Source organism: Thunnus albacares, chromosome 9 (genome assembly GCF_914725855.1).
Source record: "Thunnus albacares chromosome 9, fThuAlb1.1, whole genome shotgun sequence".
In the NCBI taxonomy this organism is placed as follows: Eukaryota; Metazoa; Chordata; class Actinopteri; order Scombriformes; family Scombridae; genus Thunnus; species Thunnus albacares.
Genome location: NC_058114.1, coordinates 793,632 through 817,389, shown reverse-complemented (window position 1 = coordinate 817,389; position 23,758 = coordinate 793,632). Strand labels below are relative to the sequence as shown.

At 41.8% G+C, this 23,758-nt stretch overlaps 1 protein-coding gene across 1 annotated transcript in view; it reads left to right on the top strand.

Annotated features, from left to right (window-relative positions):
• grin3bb (glutamate receptor, ionotropic, N-methyl-D-aspartate 3Bb) overlaps positions 1-23,758 on the top strand; it is a 76,383-nt gene that overhangs the window by 40,236 nt on the left and 12,389 nt on the right. Inside the window, exons 2-6 of the mRNA XM_044362215.1 lie at positions 12,367-13,004; positions 15,934-17,026; positions 18,218-18,363; positions 20,885-21,000; positions 22,107-22,258. Coding sequence (XP_044218150.1) covers positions 12,367-13,004; positions 15,934-17,026; positions 18,218-18,363; positions 20,885-21,000; positions 22,107-22,258 — 2,145 coding nt within the window. The remainder of the gene's footprint in view (positions 1-12,366; positions 13,005-15,933; positions 17,027-18,217; positions 18,364-20,884; positions 21,001-22,106; positions 22,259-23,758) is intronic.

Below are 23,758 nucleotides of genomic sequence, written 5' to 3'. Positions count from 1 at the left end.
ATTCAGAACGGTTTGAGAAAATGTCCACAAAGAGGACAAAGTGTCTGTCAAACACAGAGATTGATGAGATGGAAAAAAAAAGAGGAAATAAACTGTGTTTGTTCTATAGAGAGCTACTCATCTGACTGTATTTACACTATATACACATTTATACACTATCAACCATTAAAACTACATAAACACAATAAAACAGTGATGTAATAAAGATCCTCATGTGCTGCCTGTTGTTGTGTTTTTATCTCAGTGTGTCTGATTGACACGTGTTGTTGTGTTTGTGTGTTTTGTGTCTGTTGGTAAAGTTCAACATTTAGACTCAGTATTGAACCGTGCAGGAACCAATCAGAATAAAAAGCCTCCGTTGTCGTCCATAAACTATTAAATAAACACATCAGTGAGTCACAGCGCTGCACTGGGTCACATGTTCCTTCATCACAAAGAGTTTGGTCACGTTAGTGTGTTTAGAAACGACTGATAACAGCACCATGTTTTCAGTCTTCAGAGAGTAGTTCTGTGTAAGGCAGACGCTACTGAGCATGTGCAGGGACGAGAGTCTGTTTACAGCTTCAGAGTCATACAGGTTGTGATATGTACAACAAGCTAGAACTAAAACATGTTTGCATGCCGCAGCTCTCAGCGTCTCTCAGGCCACTGAAGTATGTGGATGTTGACTTCCTGCTAGAAGCCTTCATGACGTCAGGTTGTCTGTCTGAAGAAGAAGCTCTTTGTGTGAAACCTGCTGAGGTCATTAATGGGGTACTTAAGAGATCAGCTCTGTTTGACAGCAGCTCACTGAACATCATTTAATACTGCAGTGTAGTTATACAGAGCCATTATCCTAAAAACTGATTTAACACAGAGCCTTTAACATTTTTGGCTCCGAGCGACTCACCTCAGAGCCAACCTGCCTGCTGCTTTCACTCTCAGCCGACAGCAGATTGAGCCTGTGTTTGGAGCTTTATGGAAATGAATTCAGTTAAAAATAAATGTATTCAATGCAGTTTTGGCTAAGTGATGAAGTAAGATAAAACATTTCTCTGTGTTTCCTGATGTGAGTCAGAACACAAACACTGAGAGAGATTATTCGACTATCAGAGGCTGTTTTCATCCAAATCAAACAGAAAAGACAAACAACAACCATCTGAAAGGTCCTGAGACGCGAAGAGCAGCCGTCTGATAATGTGGTGAGATTTACATCCAGGAAGTCAGGATGTAAAATATGTTTCTTGGCTTCAAGTGTTTCCATATAAAGTCTGAATTTATGTCCCAGATATTCTTCTGAAACTATGCAGGCGGCTTAGTTCTTTCTTAAAAACCAAAGACACAATTTGTTCAACAGAAAAAACGAAGAAACGAGCATTTGATGAATCAGTGTCATGACGCTGCAAGATCGAAGACGAGGAAACAGCAAACTTGATGTCAACACATAGCAGATGATAAATTTGGCCTTTTATTGAGTATTAAGGTGGAATCATGTTTCTTTTATATTCGTATGAATCATATTTACACTTCGGACTTTGAATTGAATCCAGCAACTTGCTTGATGTTCAGGTCTGTGCTGCATGTTGAGGTTTTGAAGGTGTGCGGCGTGTCGGTGCAGCCTACAGTTACCCATAATGCACTTCTCTGCGTAGGTTCACAGAGATGTTTCCGTGTATCTTCTGAGAAGCTTCACTGACAGACTGTGACTGTAAACGAAGTGCAGATTAGGTTTCAGAGTCGTCACAGAGAAGGTTGTGGTGGGAAAAAGAGAGAAGCTTCACTGTCAATTATGTAGAAATAAACAGACGAGGCAAAGCAACTTTATTTGTACATCACATTCCAACAACAAGGCACAAAGTGCTTTATATAAAACATGAAGGGCCTCAAGACATACTGTAAAAGAAAGACATAATAAATGTGTTTCTGGGCAGGTGCAACAACATGATAATAATAATAATAATAATAATAATGCACCTGAACCTTAAAAAGTATCCTGATGTTTTCTTTGTTGTGACATCTTCAAAGTGAATGTTCAGGCTGTTCCTTCAGTCTCTCAGCAGGACGTTTGGGGCTGTTATTGACATGAATGACTAAGCCCTTTGACTATGTGACAAGAAACGCAAAGTTAATAACAGCGACTTCATGCAGAAGCTCTGGCTTAGGGGCCCCTCGGGCCCCCCGGGCCTAGCAGGCCCATTCAGTAATCCAGCCATGCCTTCACAACAACAAGCTTTATCTGTGATGCCCTCAAACGCTGAGGATGAGTCAGCTGATGATCAGGCTTGATGTAACGTTGCTGGATGTATAATTTGTGTCTTTGAGGCATCTGATTTTCCTCCTCTTCCTCTTTGTTGGATGCTTTTCTTCTGTTGCTGAGTGTGAAGTCTGTATGGATGCTGCCTGCTGTGTTTTGTGTTTCCTCCTCCGGGGAGAGTCGGTGGCTGTCAGTCTCCGAGCACTCAGCAGCTTCATGTCTGAATCCTGCTGATAAACGCGGAGCTGAAAGAAACACATGACTTCTCTTGTTGGCGGGAAACACCAGCTGAGCCTCTGAGCCCGAACACGTCGCCGGGGGAGACGGCAGGTTTTTGTGTTTTGCATCGGGGGCCTCGGTCCCGGTCCGGGTCCCGGTCCAGGTTTTTAGCTTGGTGTCGGTCTCTGGGGGTGCGATCACAACAAACGCCTGAAACCCCGATCGATATTTAATCTGTGACAGAGAGAGAAAAGTCAGACGGATCAAATCAGATGTGAGCGAGAGCATCATCATCATCATCATCACCATCTTTCAGTTTCATTTCATCCTGCAGACGAATCACTTTGATCTGTGATGTTTTTAACTCTTTAGTGTTTCAGACGGACTCTTCATCATTAAAACTGATTCTACATGATGTATTTATTTATTATATTACATCCATCGAGTGTGTTTGTGTATTTATGTTCTAAATGATTGTTTGTTTTCTTGTGTAAAACATCATTATTCAATTATGTGTCATTTAGCTTTATATTATAATAATGTGACAGTCAACAAGGAGGAAAGATCATTATACAAAAACAGACTTTTAGACGTTTTATAAAGCTACATTCAATGAATAATAATGATACTAAATTAAACCTGCAGTGTGACGTTCACACAGTGCAGATTAAGTTTATCACCAGCAGATAAATCTCTCTGTACTTCACAGCATGCAGAGTTGGACTTTCCTGCGCTGGCCGGATCAATCATACTGAGCTCTGTGGACAGAACATGCAGCGAACGTCCAGTTAGCTTCCAGTTAGCTCTCTGCTAACTTGAATGGGGATAAAATAATTTAATCGTGTGACTCCTCTAGACTTTCCAAATGTTACCCAACCGAATGGATCAAATTCTGATAGTGAAACGAGTCATTTCACAGGGTTTATATGACACTCAGAACAATTTATCCACCGTTTTACAGCTGCAACAGTAGCAACACAGTAGCAGAGTTTACGATAATTACTCTCACTGCCAGAAGGGGGAGAGAAAAGTCTCACACTGCAGGTTTAATATTCACTTTAACATAACATGAAATATTGATCAGACAAGGAGAATTTAAAGGTTCTATTATACATCATATTGTTGATCCTCTGCAGCATATTGGTTAGTGGTTAGTGCTGCTGCCTCACAGTGTGAAGGTCGTGGGTTTGAACCCCGGTCCTTCCTGTGAGGAGTTCCTGGGATCTGTTCTGGTTCTTCTGAGTGCTCCGGTTTCCTCCCACCATCAAAGACATGTATGTGAAGGGTTAATACTCCTGAACTGTGGTTGAACGTGTGTATAAGATGGTCAGACGCAGAGGATCAGTTTCTTCATCGGGACACAGAAATGTTTTCTGATCAGCAGAACAAACATCGTCACACATCACTGCTGGAAAATAAACGTGTTTTATGATTGGACGACGCTGTGGTGGCGGTTTGGTTGAAATAAATACTTTGTACTGCTGGACGCTGCTGTGTTGTAGTTTTGTGTATTGTGTATACCGATTGCTTCTTCTTCTTCCATGTGCGTGTTTTCTGTTCTGTTTTCTTTCTTAGTGTTTATGTTTTTCTTCTGGTTCCTTCAGTTGGATGTTTGAGCTTCTCTGTCAGGGCACAAAATTAGCAGCAGCCACCAGCCAACTGCTGGTAAAATATGCAAATGTCTGGTAGATTTATTTCACTCAGCAGCCAAAAAAAAACAATAGTAATCTTTTGAGCGGCTGGTAAGACATGAATATTCACTCGTCATTTAGCTGGTGGAGTTTGTTCTCACATTCATCTGCTGAAGAAGGAAAGTTTCTCTGTGCCCGTCTTAAATCTGAGTTTAAGACGTGTACCTATGAGAATGATTTGTGACATCACAACCAGTTTGGTCCAGTATGTTATGGGATTTTCCATCTTTAGCGGTTACATATGGGGTTACACTGGGTCAAGCACAGGCCTGGAGCTCACAGAGTAAATAACATCAAGTCTCACAGGGAGAGAAACTGCCTCTCCTTGGATATGCAGCTGTCTGTGATGTTTGGGAAACCTGGAGCCACTTTGGTAAAGAGTGAACCGGCGTCGTCCCGGTAACCAAGGTCAGGGAGATGGCTGGAGACTCCCTGGATGCCACAGACAGGTGAATGCGTAGATTCCATGACATAATTAGGCAATAATACACTTCAGTCGTGCCAACAATAAAGTAAATCACACCCTCAAGTGTAATATTGTGATTATTTACAACATTTACCAACAAAATAAAAGATATAAACAAAATGTATTCATATTGTGAGGCAGTTCGCTCTAAAAATAAAAAACTTTTTGCTTGTGTTATCTCTGTTTCCATGGAAACACATATGACTAATGCGTATGACTAATACCTGGAAAACAATCGCTCACGTCAGTAGACTCCTATGTAATGAAACCTAGTTTACTACTCCAGCATGTAGACCGACCCTTAGCAACGACCTAGCAACAGAGACGATTTCTAGTCCCTGCTGACTCAGCTAGCTAACTTCAGCTAACGCTTTTCCCAAACTGAATAAATACTTCACATATAAACACAAAACTACGTTGCTAGCTCAATCTCGTTGTAACTAAGATATTTGCTGAAAAAAGTCATTTCTCCATTGACAGATTTAGCTACTATGTCCGCAAACTTCACAGAGATTTTTAAGCTAGTAACGCCGTAGCACCAGCACAGCTGACGGAGGAAGCCGGAGTGGAAGCTGAGATAAACTCTCAACTGAAGGGAAAATGGCAAAGTTTTACTGTGTGTGGGGGAGCCGGGTAATGATAAAGAGTGAAGAAGGGTACGAGTTTTATGTGTGTATGAGTGTAACTCGTCTCAGTCTCAGAGTTCAATCCACTCAGTAAAGGGTCTGTTTTGTTTTCCCCACAACTGCTAATCAGTTCAGTTCAATCCAGTTTCACAAACATAATAGAAAGACAACTCAGAGCTCTGCTCCGGGTTTTCACCGCAGATCCTCCCTACAAAACAAACCAAACCAAAGACACTAGCAAAGCAACGCAGCACATAAAATAAAGCCAGCAGAAACGTCAGATAGGTCGGACCACCGTGTTTTACTATATATCTACAAACGTTACAGTTACGGCTGAAAAAGACAACAGAAAAAAAGTTGCCAAGTTGACATATCTACACAACTCAAATCAACCAGCAGTCGTCTACCCAGAAGTGACTGTTGTTGTTAGCGAGACGTCACAGTCTGTAGTTCTGATGAATGGCGGAGACAGTGTTGCTGTCATGCTGATTCGAGCTCATTCTAAATGTCTAGTTGACCAATCAGATTGCTCGGTCGGAACTACGTGTTGTATAATCATCAACATTCAAACTGGAATGTGCTGACGGTGACCAGAGGGGGGTTTTTACTACGAAGCAAGCTCAACATATCCAGGCTTTCTTTGTGTGAGCTGGCTCGACAAACCCTAAACTCACGATCAGAGATAAGCGGTTTCACAACGGTGGTTATGAACTTTCTTTGTTAACTCAGGCTTTCTGCTTCAGGCTCTGTGTGTGTTCCCATGAAGGGGGGCGTTTGGCGCGTCATTTGACTCTTTTTCCGCACATAATAGACCGAACGCGTGTCGCCTACTTCAGTCAGGAGGGACAGGTCGTTATAACGGAGAGCAGTGAATGATATAAATACATTATCACAGCAAAGAGCAACGCTGTTTCTGTACATAAGGCGAGAGAGGAATGCTGGCAGAAAATTGCTGACCGTGTAAATTTGTTCATTAAAAAATCAGGTAGTTGGTGAAATGGCGGCACTTTTTATTGCTGATTTAAGCTGAAACTCGGAACATAAGCTGCTCTGGACCAGGTTAGGTTTGCAGCATCAGTTACCATGGTGATCTAGCCAGGATAATAGAGAGCTTTAGGCTGAACATACCTCACTAACCCACTAATCTTGCCTCATAGCACACCCCTCTGAACTAACGAGTAAAGTGCAGTTCCTCGTTTAGAAACTAGTGAACCAATTAAACTAATTTTCCATATTGTTGGCTGATCTGTTGGTGTTAAAGACTGAGAGTCAAACCATCAGAAGGCAGAACAGGTTTCAGTTCTCTGCTTGGCCGAGTGTTCGATAAACATTCTCAGCATTAAGACATCAAAGACTCGTGTGCACTTTCTCCACTGAGATGCTGACCATCGCTCAATACTTCCACAACACAGTATAGATATATAGAGATTAGAGGTTTTTAAAGGTGACTGAACATTTCTGTGGAAAAAACATGTCAGAGACAATTTATTATTGTATGCAGAGGATTTGTCCTAAAACATGTCTGGAGGATCATTATAATAAAGTGAATCTAATCTATAGATCTCACTCCTGCTCCTCAGAGGATAAACCTTTTTACAGTTCAGTGATGATGTTTCCTCTGGCGCCACCTTCAGGAGAAACATCACAAAGGAAGAATGCAAGAGAAGAACCGTTAATGAGCTGTGCAGCCTGCAGGGGGCGCTGGCAGCAGTGTGTAGTGTTGCTGACTGTGTAGTAGAGACAGCTGGTTCAGGTTCAGAGTAATGAGAACATATTACAGCGGAACAAACTGGTGCTTAATATTTAAAGAGAGTGAGAGCAGCTGGCGGCTCCGCTGTCAGCTTTCATTATTACACTCTGACTCTGAATACTCTCTGCTCACATTAATGATGTTTTCCTACATGATGGAGATGAAACTCTAGCGGAGAAAACAGAAGATTTAACAGCAGAGTCACTGACAGCGTCTCTCTGTGGAAACAGATTTATTAAACTCTGAACTTCAAGCCCCCCCAGACAAGTTTTAAGACATATAAAATAATCTGCTTTGAATAATAATTTGTGTCTGATATGTTTTCCACAAAAAAAGTTCAAATACCTCCTTTAATATCCTTAAAGCATCAACTCCTCCCTCTGCTTCATGTAAAAACCCAAACGTACGCTGTGATGTCATAAATCAGTCACATGTCAACTCTGAATCTTTCTGTCAGCTGCTGTTTGATGTGAAACGAGTTTTTTTTTTTCATTTCCTCGTCTTTATATTTTATTCACAGTTTATTGAATGACCTTCTTTCATTCTGTTTCTGTTTTATTGATTCACTTTGTTCCGTTTCAGCAGATCTGCAGCACTTTGGAAACTTTATTCTAATATAAATGTATTTATATTTAGTGGGTGTAGTTTCACAGCATCCAGTCCTTTGTTGTCTGTGTTTACTGATGTGAAGCCTCGGTGGAACTAAAACTATTTCATAGATCATCAGTAAAGGAAACTCTGATCTGTGATGTCAAAGTCTTTATTTGAGGCTTTGTGTTGTCGTTCAGTTGTTGCAGCTTGCCGTGTGTTTAGTACGGTGGCCCTGAAGTGCACATCACAACGACAAATAACAAAACACAACAACAAAAGCAGACAACACAACATTAACTTCTACTGGAAAGGGTAGGTACCTGCTATCGACAAAGCTTGTTGCTGATTGGACTGATTGTCTTTTTAACAGGAAGGAGGCGCTGTCCTATCTATCTATCTATCTATCTATCTATCTATCCATCTATCCATCTATCCATCTATCTATCTATCTATCTATCTATCTATCTATCTATCTATCTATCTATCTATCCATCTATCCATCTATCTATCTATCTATCTATCTATCTATCTATCTATCTATCTATCCATCTATCTATCATCTATCTATCTATCTATCTATCTATATAAATATGTATATATATTTGAAAGCATGTGGATTTCCTTTTTTTTTTTTTTAATTTAACACGAAAAACAAGAATCCATTGATTGTTTATCCTGTTATGAATCAAGTTGAACACAGCTTTGGGTGGAGACTACACGGACCCCAAATGAAGACGGACAGCGCGTCTGTCCAATCAGCAACAAGCTTTGTCGATAGCAGGTACCTACCCTTTTCCGGTAGAAGTTAATGTTGTTGTGTTTTGTCATTTGTCGTTGTGATGTGCACTTCAGGGCCACCGTAGTTTAGTGATGAAGGTTCATTTCCAGACAACGTGGACAATTTCTCAAGTGTGTCTTAAACCAGCAGTCAGGAGCCCAAATGAACAGTGAAACATGTTTTTCTTGCTGTGATCGTTCCTCCTCAACAGGGAAACACTGTCCGAGGAAACACAAAGAGGGAATTTGATGCTAAAAAGACTGTAAATGTGTCAGATATCCACTTGATATGACTAACTCAGACTGATGAAGCTGAATAGAAGCTTCACACAGACTTTTAAATGACTGTGTGGACACACTGTGGATTTTATCCTCCATCACTTCCATTGAAAACACATTTGAAGGATCTTTTAATAACCAGTATGAACAGGAGGAATGATTACAGACACCTGACTGCTGGTTTAACACACTGGGAACACTGGGAACACTGGGAACACTGGGAACCTGCTTTAAATAAAGCTGGAGCAGAGCTTCAGTCATTATTGAGGCAATTTTCTGACACAAATGGATGAAATTAGTGTGAAAACCTTTGGAACCTGTTTGTCAGTAATAATGTGCAGATTTACAGACTTTTCTCTAAACAGTCTGATGATCCTCTGACTTCTCCTCTAGCGCCACCATGAGGTCGCCTTTTTACTTCTTCACTGAAATATCTCAACAACTATTGAACGGATTGCTGTGACATTAAAATGTTAGCATGTGCTAATTAGCAGTAATGTTAGCATGCTCCCTTCAATAGTTCATACATTCATTTTGTGTATTAAAACAATTTTCTGTAAAGTCTCTGCAGACAGAAAGATATAAATCAATCAGGTGGAGATCAGGTGTCTGTTCAGAGACACCAGCAGGTGTTTCAGGTGTGTTTGGACTCAGTGTATCTGCCTGCAAGTCCACTTTAATGCTGAATTTGTTTTAGTTTATAAAACCTTCTGTCTCATCAGCAGCTCCTTTACTTTTCTGCAGGAGTCTGCAGTTTAGCGTCCAAACATTTACAGTTTGTTTCCCTTCAAGTCAGAAAATATCAGAGTGATTTGTGTATTTGTGAGAACCGGGAACAATCTAATAAGTGAACGTCTGACACAGAACATTATGTTGAAAAGTAGTTTGTTGAAACCAAACTGAACAAACATCAGTTCTGCTTGGGTCAGGGATTTCCTACATTTCCCAGGATGCCGTGGGACAGACAGGCCTCAGGAGGAGAGCACTGGTTGTGTTAAAATGTAAAAACAAAAACGAGGAGTCAGCTGGTTTTTAATTTGTCCTCAGGAAACATTTCCTGCTTCATTCTGCAGAAACACAGAACTGTTTGAAGATAAAAGTTCTTTTACAGACTCGTCTCTTTGTGTAACAGATACAGAAGCAGGTGAAGAAGAGTCTGTCTGTGATGTTTTTATTGATTGTTGATCAGCTGGTGGAGGCTGCAGGCGTGTTTACATCTGAAACGACGGCGGCGTCTGCGGCTGAAGTGACGTTAAATCCGTCAGAACTGATCAGGTTCAAAAGTCTTTTCTTGCTCATCTCTCCGTCTCCTGGACAGGTGTGATGGATGACATCACTTCTCCTCCAATCAGCTCAGGGACAGCAGAATCAGACTGAAACAGCTCCATTTGCTCTTCTGCTGATGGAGGAGGAGGAGGAGGAGGAGGAGGAGGAGGAGGAAGAGGAGGGTGAAGTGGGCATGACAGGAATTCCTTGAACGTATTTTTTGTAGCAGTGTTCAGCAGGAAATGAAACATATCAGACAGATCATTCATTCTTATTCATTTTCTGAAAAGTGACCAGATGTGACAGATGAGGCCCAACCATTAAAGAAAAACCAGTAATATTTTAGATTACAGAGGTTATTCCCAGTTAAAGTAAAGTTAAAGAACCACCAGAACAGTCTGAACTGATACACACACGTGAACTGCAGGTACAGCAGAACAACGTGTGAGTTAGAGAATAAGGAAGTGGAATATGAACTGCAGGGATTATAATGGTGTTCTGATATTACAGGCGACAGTCTGTTTGGGGGATGATGGGTAATAAATGTCTCACGGTAACAAAAAGAGGATAAAGAGGAAAAATATACAGTTTCTTATTTATCGGTTTGGGGGAAGCTGCTTCATTTGAAACTCTGCTGAGGTTTTTAATCTAAAGAACAGAACGTTCTACATAAGAGAACCTGACGTTTACTGTTCTGCACCTGAACTCAGTGTGTGTGTGTGTGTGTGTGTGTGTGTGTGTGTGTGTGTGTGTGTGTGTGTGTGTGTGTGTGTGTGTGTGTGTGTGTGTGTGTGTGTGTGTGTGTTATCAGTGTGTCAGGCAGAGTTACGGTGACGGTCAGTCAGCAGGAGAATCGGCGCCGTGTAGCAATCGTTGAGAAAATCGAGTCATTTCCTGCGAGAATGAACAGAAGAACAGAGACAACAGCAGAGTTAATGACTGAAACTGCAACACTTGTTCATGTTCTCATGTTCATGTTCTCATGTTCATGTTCTCATGTTCATGTTCATGTTCTCATGTTCATGTTCTCATGTTCATGTTCATGTTCTCACGTTCATGTCCTCATGTTCATGTTCATGTTCTCACGTTCATGTCCTCATGTTCATGTTCTCATGTTCATGTTCATGTTCTCATGTTCATGTTCTCATGTTCATGTTCTCATGTTCATGTTCTCATGTTCATGTTCATGTTCTCACGTTCATGTCCTCATGTTCATGTTCATGTTCTCATGTTCATGTTCTCATGTTCATGTTCTCTTGTTCATGTTCTCATGTTCATGTTCATGTTCTCTTGTTCATGTTCTCATGTTCATGTTCTCACGTTCATGTTCTCATGTTCATGTTCTCACGTTCATGTTCTCATGTTCTCATATTCATGTTCTCATGTTCTCATGTTCTTGTTCTCACGTTCATCTTCTCATGTTCTCATGTTCATGTTCATGTTCATGTTCATGTTCATGTTCTCATGTTCACGTTCATGTTCATGTTCTCATGTTCACGTTCTCATGTTCACGTTCTCATGTTCACGTTCTCATGTTCATGTTCATGTTCTCATGTTCACGTTCTCATGTTCATGTTCACGTTCTCATGTTCACGTTCTTATGTTCACGTTCTCATGTTCATGTTTATGTTTTCAGGCTGTTTTACACACAAATATGGTTCATAAGATCAGATTTCATGTTGTTGTTTTAACCTCATTAATTCAGTATTTTGTTTGTCGTCAGTCGAGCTGATGAAAGAATAAACAAACGTTTCTCTTCACTTCGTTGCTTTGTTGCCTGAAGTGAATGATGACATCATCACTTCCTGTTTTATCACTTCAGTTTGGTCTCTGGTCGCAGCCGCTGTGCTTGTGTCTGTTCGGAGCTTTGAATGTGAAAGAACGCATGTTTGTTGTTGTTGTTGTTGTTGTTGTTGTCAATGCAGTTTGATGTTTTCTTCATCAACAGGACGTGTGCAGGGATTACAAAATAAAATAATAATCATCTAACAAATTAAAAGCAGACAGAATGAAGTTAAACTGGAACCTTCCCCTGTTGGTTCTGTGTTGATTCTCTTTGGTTCCGTTCGGTTCTGTTTATTGTCTGTTGGTTCTGTTGGTTCTGTTTTGGTTCTGTTGGTTCTGTTGGTTCTGTTGTGTCTGTTTGGTTCTGTGTTGGTTCTGTTGGTTCTGTTTGGTTCTGTTGGTTCTGTTGGTTCTGTTGGTTCTGTGTTGGTTCTGTTGGTTCTGTTTGGTTCTGTGTTGGTTCTGTTGGTTCTGTTGGTTCTGTTTTGGTTCTGTTGGTTCTGTTTTGGTTCTGTTGTTTCTGTTTGGTTCTGTGTTGGTTCTTGATGTTCTGCTTTCACCTCCAAGCAGGATTTTTTTGATTTTGGATTATTTATCTGTGATTTTTGACCTCTGACCTCTGATCCTGTCTGTCTGTTCTATCCCTGTTCTCTCCTTCTGGTTCTCGTCCTGGTTCTTTGTAGAACCGATTCCACCTGCAGATGGTGACGGGGGTTCCAGAGTCCGGTCTGTCTGAGCTGCTGCTGACGGTGTTGCGGCGCTCTGGTTGGAGGGAGGCCACCGCCGTTTTGTGTCGTGGCTGGGAGGAGGCTCGGGGTCTCCTGCAGCTCCTGGATGGTCGCAGTGGTGCATCATGGGATGGTGGCGGCGTCACCTGGCACCTGCGCGCTCTGCTGAATCTGACGCAGTCGGCCCACGATGACACTCAGATCCATGACTTCCTGTCCCGGCACTTCCGACAGAATCAGCCGCCGCCAGCGTCAGTGCTGCTGTTTGGAGCCGACCCACAGTGCGCTGCGGCGGTGCTGCGCAGTGCGCAGGACCTAGGCCTCACCTTACCCATGATGCACTGGGTGCTAGGCCAGCCGCTCAGCCCCGATGCACTGCACGCCATCGGCCTGCCGCTCGGCCTCCTGGCCTACGGAGAGGTGGGGCGCAAACCGCTTGACTTCTACATCAGAGACGCCCTGCAGCTTGTCGCCAGGGCCGTCGCTGCGGCAACCGTGGTGAGACCAGACCTGGCTCTGATCCAAAACATGGTGAACTGCTACGACAAACCCAACAAACATGAGCTGCCGTCATCAGGACAGTACCTGTCCAGGTAACGTTTCACTTATGAGTCAGCAGATCTGACATGACATCATTTGCCGTTGTGAGTCACCTGACCACCTAATAAACACCTGCAGTCACCTGACCCCCAACATCTGTATTACACATGTCTGTTTTACTCATGACAGAAGTAATCACATTACTTCACTAATTACTCAACAGCAACAGTTTTTAATTAGTTACGTTACTCGCTCTGTCAGAGCCTCCACAGTCACATGTTCATCTTCTGTGTTTAACACGTGTAGAAGAAGAATATTTTCTCCTTCATGTGTGTAAATGAAGCTCCGCCCACTCTGACATCACATGTGTGAGTCAACAAAAACGTCATGTTTGAGCTGCTGTAATAGATGATTAGACAGGTGCAGGTGAAACTAATAAAGTGACCAGTGTTTATTTTACAAAAGAAAATGTGTCCATATATGATATTATATGTATATGTATATATATATATATATATATATATATATATATATATGTGTGTGTGTGTATATATACATATATTATATCATCTTTAGATGAATCAGGATGCAGATGTGAAGATGTGAGCGTGTCTTTGTTTCCAAAGAAAATTTTTAAGTTTTCATGTTTTTCAGTCAGTAGATTTTTGCAGAGATAAATCTTTGAATATTTTTCAGTTATCAAGCCTGATTGTTTTATTATCAATATCTGATTAATCTGACAATCCAAAGTGTCTCTTAGTGTTAAAGTTTCCATCACTGCTGTAGACGTGACTGTTTTCATTTCATTCCTGATAAGTTTCAATGATCTGTAACCAGATTTATTTGATTCCTCTGTGATATGTGAGTTCAGATTCACAGATGAATATATTTATATTCATATATATTCATAAATACAGTTTCTGTCTCTGTGAGTATGAACATGTTTGAGGGTTTAACTTTTATTCATGAGGAGATTTATTGAAGCTCTCTCTTTCTGACCTGCATCTTCAGTAGAAACAATAAAAACATCTGCAGACGCCACAAATATTTCCTCCAAAACATAAAAAACACTGAACTGAACTCTCATCTCACAGCATCTCGTCATACCTGAAACTTTAACTGAACACCTTCACACGATGACCTGATGAACCAAAGTACCAACACAACAATGTAAAAATACTCCTGCAGTAAAAGTACATAAGTATTATGAGCTTGATGTAGTTAAAGTATTGCAGTAAAAGTAGTGGTTTGGTCCCTCTGACTGATATATTATTATATATGACATCATTAGATTATTAATAGTGAAGCATCAGTGTTAGAGCAGCATGTTACTGTTGTAGCTGCTGGAGGTGGAGCTAGTTTACACTACTTTATATACAGTTAGCTAGTTTAGTCCAGTGGTTCCCAACCTAGGGGTCGGGCCCCTCCAAAGGGTCAGCAGATAAATCTGAGGGGTGGTGAGATGATTAATGGGAGAGGAAAGAAGAAAAAACAAAGTTCTGATACACAAATCTGTTTTCAGTTTTTGGACTTTTTCTCTAATCTTTGATTTTTGCTGAAATATTGGATCATTTGAACATTTATTGAAATGAAAGCATGTGAGAAGTTTAGAGGGAAAAATCACTATTTGGTGGAGCTGTTAACAACTTATAGACATGTGAAATGTGACCCCGACTACACACTGCTTTTTGTAAGACGTCAAAAGACAAAAAGGTTGGAAACCACTGGTTTCATCTTTAACAATGTGTTGTATTTTAAAAGCTTGTTATATTATCCATTGTGTCAAATCTTCATCTGAAAAGTAACTAAAGCTGTCAAATAAATGTAGTGGAGTAGAAAGTACAATATTTCCCTCTGAAATGTAGAAAGTAGCATCACATGGAAATACTCAAGTAAAGTACAAGTACCTCAACATTGTACTTAGTTACTTTCCAGCACTGCATAAAACATCACAGCCGCCATCAAGAAACAAATATGAGTCAGATTTAACCTGGAACACTCTGTATGTACAGAAATGTGTATCACCTGCACAAACATTTATAAAAATTGAAATATCTACATGTTTGTATATTTTGGGCCTCTTCAGGAAAAGTAAACCTGAATATATGATTATTACTTTATTAATATGTTTTACCAAATAAATTCTGTAAACAGTTTTTTCACCTGGTTGTTGCCTAAAACATATGTTTTAAGATATTGAACCTGTGTGTAATATGTAACTTTAGTTTGTCGTTCTAAACATGAAGAGAAACGACTCTGATGTGAATTTGTTCTTCTGATTCTCTTAAAACTGTCGGTTCTCCTCCGTCACACTGCATCTGCAGCAGAGTCCGTCTGACGGGAAACACTGGGAGGATAAAAGGTTTAATGTTGCGTTCACATCAAACACATTCACACTAAATGAATTACACTCTGACTGAGAGACGAGATAAAAACTCACAGGACGGATTATCTGCTTCACAAGAAGAAAAGAACATAAGACAGAAAGAAAACGTGAAGAGAAACAGAAACATGAAACTGTCAGAGTTACATTTCAGGACATCTCATGAAGTCTGTTGCCTTCAAATAAAGAGGAACTTCTGATACAAAGAGCTGCACTGACTGTCCAACATGTCCTCTCTTCTCCTGTCTGTCCTCTCTTCTCCTGTCTGTCCTCTCTTTTCCTGTCTGTCCTCTCTTCTCCTGTCTGTCCTCTCTTCTCCTGTCTGTCCTCTCTTCTCCTGTCTGTCCTCTCTTCTACTGTCTGTCCTCTCTTTTCCTGTCTGTCCTCTCTTCTCCTGTCTGTCCTCTCTTCTCCTGTCTGTCCTCTCTTCTCCTGTCTGTCCTCTCTTCTCCTGTCTGTCCTCTCTTTTCCTGTCTGTCCTCTCTTCTCCTGTCTGTCCTCTCTTTTCCTGTCTGTCCTCTCTTCTCCTGTCTGTCCTCTCCTCTCTGTGCTCATTTTTCCCGTCTGTCCTCTCCTGCTCTGTCCCGTCTGTTCTGCAGGTTCCTGTCCAACACGTCTTTCTCTGGTCTGACGGGTCCAGTCCGAGTCCATCAGAACCGGTCCCGTGTCCTCACCTCTCAGCGTTTCCACATCTGGAGTCTGCGTCGGGACGCGCTGGGCCAGCCCACCTGGGTGACAGTGGGCAGCTGGGAGGGGGGTCAGCTGCAGGTGGAGGACCAGGGGGTCTGGCAGGGCCCCCGTCCCCGCTATAGGACGGAGGGGACGGGTGGGAGGACCCGGGGCCGCTGGAGGGCCGGCATGCCAGTGGCGGGGAGCCGGGTGCGGGTGGTGACTCTGGTGGAGCACCCCTTCGTGTTCACGCGGGACGCGGATGACGAGGGCAGCTGTCCGGCCGGGCAGTTCTGTCTGGACGCCGGGACCAACAGCTCAGACGCTCTGGAGCGTTTTTTCCATGAGGTGGCGGGCGGGAACGGCAGCTTCCTGCCCACCGAGTACAGCAAGTGTTGCTATGGTTACTGCATCGACCTGCTGGAGAAGCTGGCTGAGGACCTGGGCTTCGAGTTCGACCTTTACATCGTCGGAGATGGGAAGTACGGTGCGTGGAAGGGTGGCCGCTGGACGGGGCTGGTGGGGGATCTGCTGCAGGGCCTGGCCGACATGGCCGTCACCTCCTTCAGCATCAACTCCGCTCGCAGCCGTGTCATTGACTTCACCTCGCCCTTCTTCTCCACCAGTCTGGGCATTCTGGTGCGCAGCAAGGACACAGCGGCACCCATCGGTGCCTTCATGTGGCCATTGCACTGGTCCATGTGGGTGGGCATCTTCCTGGCGCTGCACATCACGGCGCTCTTCCTCACGCTGTACGAGTGGAAGAGTCCATTCGGCATGACACCTCACGGGCGGAACCGCATGCGGGTGTTCTCGTACTCGTCAGCGCTCAACCTGTGCTACGCCATCTTGTTCGGACGCACAGTCTCCTCCAAGACGCCCAAATGCTGGACGGGTCGCTTCCTGATGAACCTGTGGGCCATCTTCTGCCTGCTGGTGCTGTCCAGCTACACGGCCAACCTCGCCGCCGTCATGGTGGGAGAGAAGTCCTTCGAGGAGGTAACAGGGATCCATGACGCCAAGGTGAGAAAATAAACCTTCATATGTAAGTAGCCAACACCCTTTGTTTAAAAAATAGTTTAAAATTATTTTAAAAAACCAAACAAAATAAACCTTCTCATTCTTTAGATCCAATGAAGATTATTCTCTTACAAACTATAAACTTTCATATTTAATCTGTATCTTCAAGTTCTTCATCCTGAAACATTTTTCAACATATACACTATCATTCATATATAAGTTATATTGTCCTAAACTTTCTCTGTACTCTGCAACATGGGCAACAAGGACATGATGTTTACAGATATGAGATTCTAATAACACAAAGCATTGTTTGTAGCATCTCCAGCTGGATGAGGGTCTAACTCTTTAACCGGTGGTTCATAAAGTGTGTATTTATCAGCACAGACACCAACCTGTGGCTCCATGATAACCGTGAACACACTGTGAACACACCCTAAAAAATTAACGTATTACCATCTTTTCACATATTGATGAGAGGCTTCTTACACTATAGTCTTTCAATATTCAACAAAACTAAAATCATGTGTTGTTAACCTCTGACTGAAAATACATCACAATTTATATTCCAATCATGAAATATCACCCTTTTAACCCCTGTTAGCATAATAACAACCTCTAATAGAGTGCTATAGATAAGCATATTTAACTTTAATTTTTATGTCACATATGCAGATTTAATCTAATATATTAAAGTTACTTTGAAACACATACATAATGCTGCATTTCTTTAGCAATTCTTTAGTCAACATATTCCATATTAATACAGACATATTTAACTCTACCAGCAGTTAAAGTCTGGTCAGTGTGATGATGATTATCTGATTCATGACTCAGTTTTAATGAGAAAGCATCAGAAGTCAAGACTCTGATAAAGTGACCAGCTGAACTCTTCGTTCATTCACTTTCTGCTGCTTGCCATGAAATAATTATAGATTAAATTGGATCAGCTGCTGCAACCTAATTACACTTTAATTCATCAGCTGAGTGGAGCATGACACAGTCTGATGGTGTTTAAACAGAGAGGCTGCTGGGAGTTGTATTCCTGATGTCCACGTCTGATCTGCTGCAGCTGATTCACGTAAACTGCAGCACTGTCAGACATCTCCTGCCACTCTTCTTCTTCTTCTTCCTCTTCTTCTTCTTCTTCTTCTTCTTCCTCTTCTCCTTCTTCTTCTTCGTTGGTGTGTCCAGCTGCACCACCCCTCCCAGGGTTTTCGTTTCGGGACGGTGCGGGAGAGCAGCGCTGAGGATTACATGAAGAAGAGTTTTCCAGAGATGCACGAATACATGAGACGCTTCAACGAGCCGACCACGCCCGAAGGAGTCGCGACCCTCAAGTAAGAGAACGCACGCCATCTGATGGTTCTACTGAGTCTACTGGTTCCACTGGTTCTACTGGGTCTAGTGGTTCCACTGGTTCTACTGAGTCTACTGGTTCCACTGGTTCTACTGGATCTAGTGGTTCCTCTGGTTCTACTGGTTCCACTGGTTCTACTGGATCTAGTGGTTCCTCTGGTTCTACTGAGTCTACTGGTTCCACTGGTTCTACTGGTTCCACTGGTTCTACTGGATCTAGTGGTTCTAACACTGATTTGATGTTCTCTCTTTGTGGTTTTGCAACCTGCTGTAGTTGCTGTGGTTGATGTAGTTGCTGTGGTTGATGTAGTTGCTGTTGTTGATGTAGTTGGTGTGGTTGATGTAGTTGCTGTGGTTGATGTAGTTGGTGTCGTTGATGTAGTTGCTGTGGTAGATGTTGTTGGTGTGGCTATAGTAGTTGGTTTGGTTGATGTAGTTGCTGTGGTTGCTGTGGTTGATGTAGTTGCTGTGGTTGATGTATTTGATGTAGTTGCTGTGGTTGCTGTAGTTGCTGTGGTTGCTGTAGTTGCTGTGGTTGATGTAGTTGGTGTAGTTGATATAGTTACTGTGGTTGATGTAGTTGCTGTGGTTGCTGTGGTTGATGTAAATGCTGTGGTTGATGTATTTGATGTAGTTGCTGTGGTTGATGTAGTTGCTGTGGTTGATGTATTTGCTGTGGTTGATGTAGTTGCTGTGGTTGCTGTAGTTGCTGTGGTTGATGTAGTTGCTGTGGTTGCTGTGGTTGATGTAGTTGCTGTGGTTGATGTTGTTGGTGTGGCTGATGAAGTTGGTTTGGTTGATGTAGTTGCTGTTGTTGCTGTGGTTGCTGTCGTTGCTGTGGTTGCTGTAGTTGCTGTGGTTGATGTATTTGATGTAGTTGCTGTGGTTGCTGTAGTTGCTGTGGTTGCTGTAGTTGCTGTGGTTGATGTAGTTGATGTAGTTGCTGTTGTTGCTGTAGTTGCTGTGGTTGATGCAGTTGCTGTAGTTGCTGTGGTTGCTGTAGTTGCTGTAGTTGCTGTGGTTGCTGTAGTTGCTGTGGTTGATGTAGATGCTGTGGTTGATGTAGTTGATGTAGTTGCTGTGGTTGATGTAGTTGCTGTAGTTGTTGTAGTTGCTGTGGTTGCTGTAGTTGTTGTAGTTGCTGTAGTTGCTGTTGTTGTGGTTGCTGTAGTTGCTGTGGTTGCTGTAGTTGCTGTGGTTGATGTAGTTGCTGTGGTTGCTGTAGTTGCTGTGGTTGCTGTGGTTGCTGTGGTTGATGTAGATGCTGGAGTTGCTGTGGTTGCTGTAGTTGATGTAGTTGCTGTGGTTGCTGTAGTTTCTGTGGTTGCTGTAGTTGATGTAGTTGCTGTGGTTGCTGTAGTTGATGTGGTTGCTGTGGTTGCTGTAGTTGCTGTGGTTGCTGTGGTTGATGTAGTTGATGTAGTTGCTGTGGTTGCTGTAATTGCTGTTGTTGCTGTGGTTGATGTAGTTGCTGTAGTTGCTGTGGTTGCTGTAGTTGCTGTGGTTGATGTATTTGATGTAGTTGCTGTGGTTGCTGTAGTTGCTGTGGTTGCTGTAGTTGCTGTGATTGATGTAGTTGGTGTAGTTGATGTAGTTGCTGTGGTTGATGTAGTTGATGTAGTTGCTGTTGTTGCTGTAGTTGCTGTGGTTGATGCAGTTGCTGTAGTTGCTGTGGTTGCTGTAGTTGCTGTAGTTTCTGTGGTTGATGTAGTTGCTGTAGTTGCTGTGGTTGCTGTAGTTGATGTAGTTGCTGTGGTTGCTGTAGTTGATGTGGTTGCTGTGGTTGCTGTAGTTGCTGTGGTTGCTGTGGTTGATGTAGTTGATGTAGTTGCTGTAGTTGATGTAGTTGATGTAGTTGTTGTAGTTGCTGTTGTTGTGGTTGCTGTAGTTGCTGTAGTTGCTATTGTTGCTGTGGTTGATGTAGTTGCTGTAGCTGCTATTGTTGTTGTAGTTGCTGTGGTTGCTGTAGTTGCTGTTGTTGCTGTGGATGATGTAGTTGCTGTGGTTGCTGTAGTTGATGTAGTTGTTGTAGTTGCTGTGGTTGCTGTAGTTGATGTAGTTGATGTAGTTGTTGTAGTTGCTGTAGTTGCTGTGGTTGCTGTAGTTGCTGTGGTTGATGTAGTTGATGTGGTTGATGTAGATGCTGTAGTTGCTGTAGTTGCTGTGGTTGCTGTAGTTGATGTAGTTGCTGTGGTTGCTGTGGTTGATGTGGTTGCTGTGGTTGATGTAGTTGTTGTAGTTGCTGTGGTTGCTGTGGTTGCTGTAGTTGCTGTGGTTGCTGTAGTTGCTGTGGTTGATGTAGATGCTGTAGTTGCTGTGGTTGCTGTAGTTGATGTGGTTGCTGTAGTTGCTGTGGTTGATGTAGTTGTTGTAGTTGCTGTGGTTGCTGTAGTTGTAGTTGTTGTAGTTGATGTAGATGCTGTAGTTGATGTAGTTGCTGTAGTTGCTGTGGTTGCTGTGGTTGCTGTAGTTGCTGTGGTAACTGTGTCCTTTGTGTTGAAGGACAGATCCTCCTCAGCTCGACGCCTTCATCATGGATAAAGCTCTTCTCGATTATGAGGTTTCCATCGACGCCGACTGTAAACTGGCGACTGTCGGGAAGCCGTTCGCCATCGAAGGTAAAACACTGTTTGTTACAGAACTTCTGTGTTTGTGAGGCTCCAGGTTTGGGATGGAGGATATGATTGGACAGTGAGGACGTTTAGTCTCCTTCAAACAGCTGTTTTAGAGTTTAGCATTGTGTCAGTACGGGTCCTCACAAGTATAGAAGTACGTGTGTGTGTGTGTGTTTCTGGGTTTATCTTCAGTTCACTTCCTGTCGATTGGAACATGTTTCATGATGTTTCATCATTGATGACATCATGTCCAATCAAATCAGAGGAGTCCCTGCAGACAGTTTAAAGTTTCCTCCCGCAGAAAGTTTACACTTTAAATATTAAAGCACACACACACAAACACACGCTCACTGTTTATCTGGATATTCATCAGCTGTTACCATGGAAACAGCTGCTCTTTTGGGGGTTCTTACAGACAAAATACAGCATAATCATTAACACTAACACTTATCATTAATAATTAGTATATATACTGTTAATAAAGTGTTAATAACTCACTATAACGTAGGTATAAGCAGATATGAGGATATTCTAAATGTGTAATGTTTATTAAAACATCATATTGAGTTCAGTCCAGCTTATTATGTATTTATTTATTTGGTGTTTAGGTTATGTTATCAGTCTGTTGTTTATTGTTTATTATTTGTTTTTTAGGTTACAAGTCGGTCAGTTGTTTGATGTTCATTGTTTGTTTATTGTTTGTTGATTAGGTTACGTATTGTCCAATTGTTTATTGTTTGTTTGTTGTTTAGATTACAGTATCAGTCAGTTTTTTATTGTTTTGATTGTTCATTTTGTTTGTTTGTTTGTTGTTTAGGTTATGGTAGCGGCCAATTGTTTGTTTGTTTTGTTTGTTCTTTTGTCGTTAGGTTATAGTATTGGTCAGTTGTTTATTGTTTGTTTGTTTGTTGTTTAGGGTACGGTATCGGCCAATTGTTTATTGTTTGTTTGTTTGTTGTTTAGGTTATGGTAGCGGCCAATTGTTTGTTTGTTTTGTTTGTTCTTTTGTCGTTAGGTTATAGTATTGGTCAGTTGTTTATTGTTTGTTTGTTTGTTGTTTAGGGTACGGTATCGGCCAATTGTTTATTGTTTGTTTGTTTGTTGTTTAGGGTACGGTATCGGCCTCCCTCAGAACTCTCCTCTGAGCTCCAACATCTCAGAGTTCATCAGCAGGTATAAATCAGACGGATACATGGACCTGCTGCACGACAAGTGGTACAAAGTGGTTCCCTGTGGGAACCGAGTGTTCGCCGTCACCGAGGTCAGTCTCTTTATATACATATATATATATGTACATATACAATATACATATAGATACAATATATACACCGTATGTGTATATATATATATGTGAGTATGTATTGTGTATATATTGTATGTTCTGTACATACAAAATGTATATGCATATCTTCCTGCACAGAATCTCTGCTGTTTACTTCATATATAACAGAAACATCATCTGTCCTTTTTGCTAAATACATCATATAAACACAAACATGATTGATTAACATGAGTTTCAATGGTAACGAGCTCCAGTAGTGACACCACAGACAAAGTCGTGTGTTTCTGTCAATGAGATATCAGATGTTTGTTATTATTTTACAGAATTATGTTTTTACAGCAGAGGAGTTTTTACTGTCAGCAGCTTCAGTGTGTTTATATAAACTGTGTGTGTGTGTGTGTGTGTGTGTGTGTATGTGTGTGATATATGCTGTACATATATCATATATTTCTAATAGTATTCATTTTTCTCAATTGCACTGGCACATTTCTCAAAACATTTTTAAAGTTCTCAGCACTGAAGATGCATTTCCTGAAACAGCTCATACGTGCAGCAAAACACTAGTTAACCTGCAGAAGGCTGTAAATCACCTAAAACCTTTAATTCATGTTTCAAAATCAAGTTATTTTGTCAGTGAAGAAGTCATTGCCACCAAAATGACAAGAATGTCTTGTCAGAATGACAGCGGACTCTGGAAGTGTGTCCCTCATCTCCTAATTTCCAAACAGTCTTGTCCGTCATGTTTTCACTGACACTGAGCGCCTTCTGTACCAGTCTGTTATTTCTCTGAAGCTAACTGGCTGCTACTGTGCATCAAAGTTAATACTCTTCAGACACAGATTTCAAGAGTACAATGTTTCACATTCTGCTTTGTAAAGCAAAAGAACACTTTGATTTACATGTAATGTGAGGAAAAACTGTTTTATTTTCCTGCAATGGTTCCTTAACACAGTTCAATACAGTAAACAGAAGAAAAATGAAAATTTACACAGCACTGCACAAACATGTATCACTACCAAAAAAACATGTGCTATGGAAATAAAACATAGGCCTACTATAAGCAGCAGTATAGTGGTAACCATCCTCTGCACACTTCTGCTGTTATGTCATCATAAGCAGCATCCACTGCAGCAAGCAAAGACATGTGATTCTGTGGTTGATGATCGTGTACTTTCCACCTCCATGTGGAAAATAATTCCTTAATAGGATTCAAGAATATCAATCAATCAATTTTTATTTATATAGCGCCGAATCACAACAAAAGTAATCTCAGGGCACTTTTCACATAGAGCAGGTCCAGACCGTACTCTTTAATTTACAGAGACCCAACAATTCCCCCATGAGCAGCACTTGGCGACAGCGGTAAGGAAAAACTCCCCTTTAACGGGTAGAAACCTCAAGCAGAACCCGGCTCTTGGTGGGCGGCCATCTGCTTTGACCGGTTGGGTTGAGAAAGAGAAAGAGAGAGGGACAGGGGTG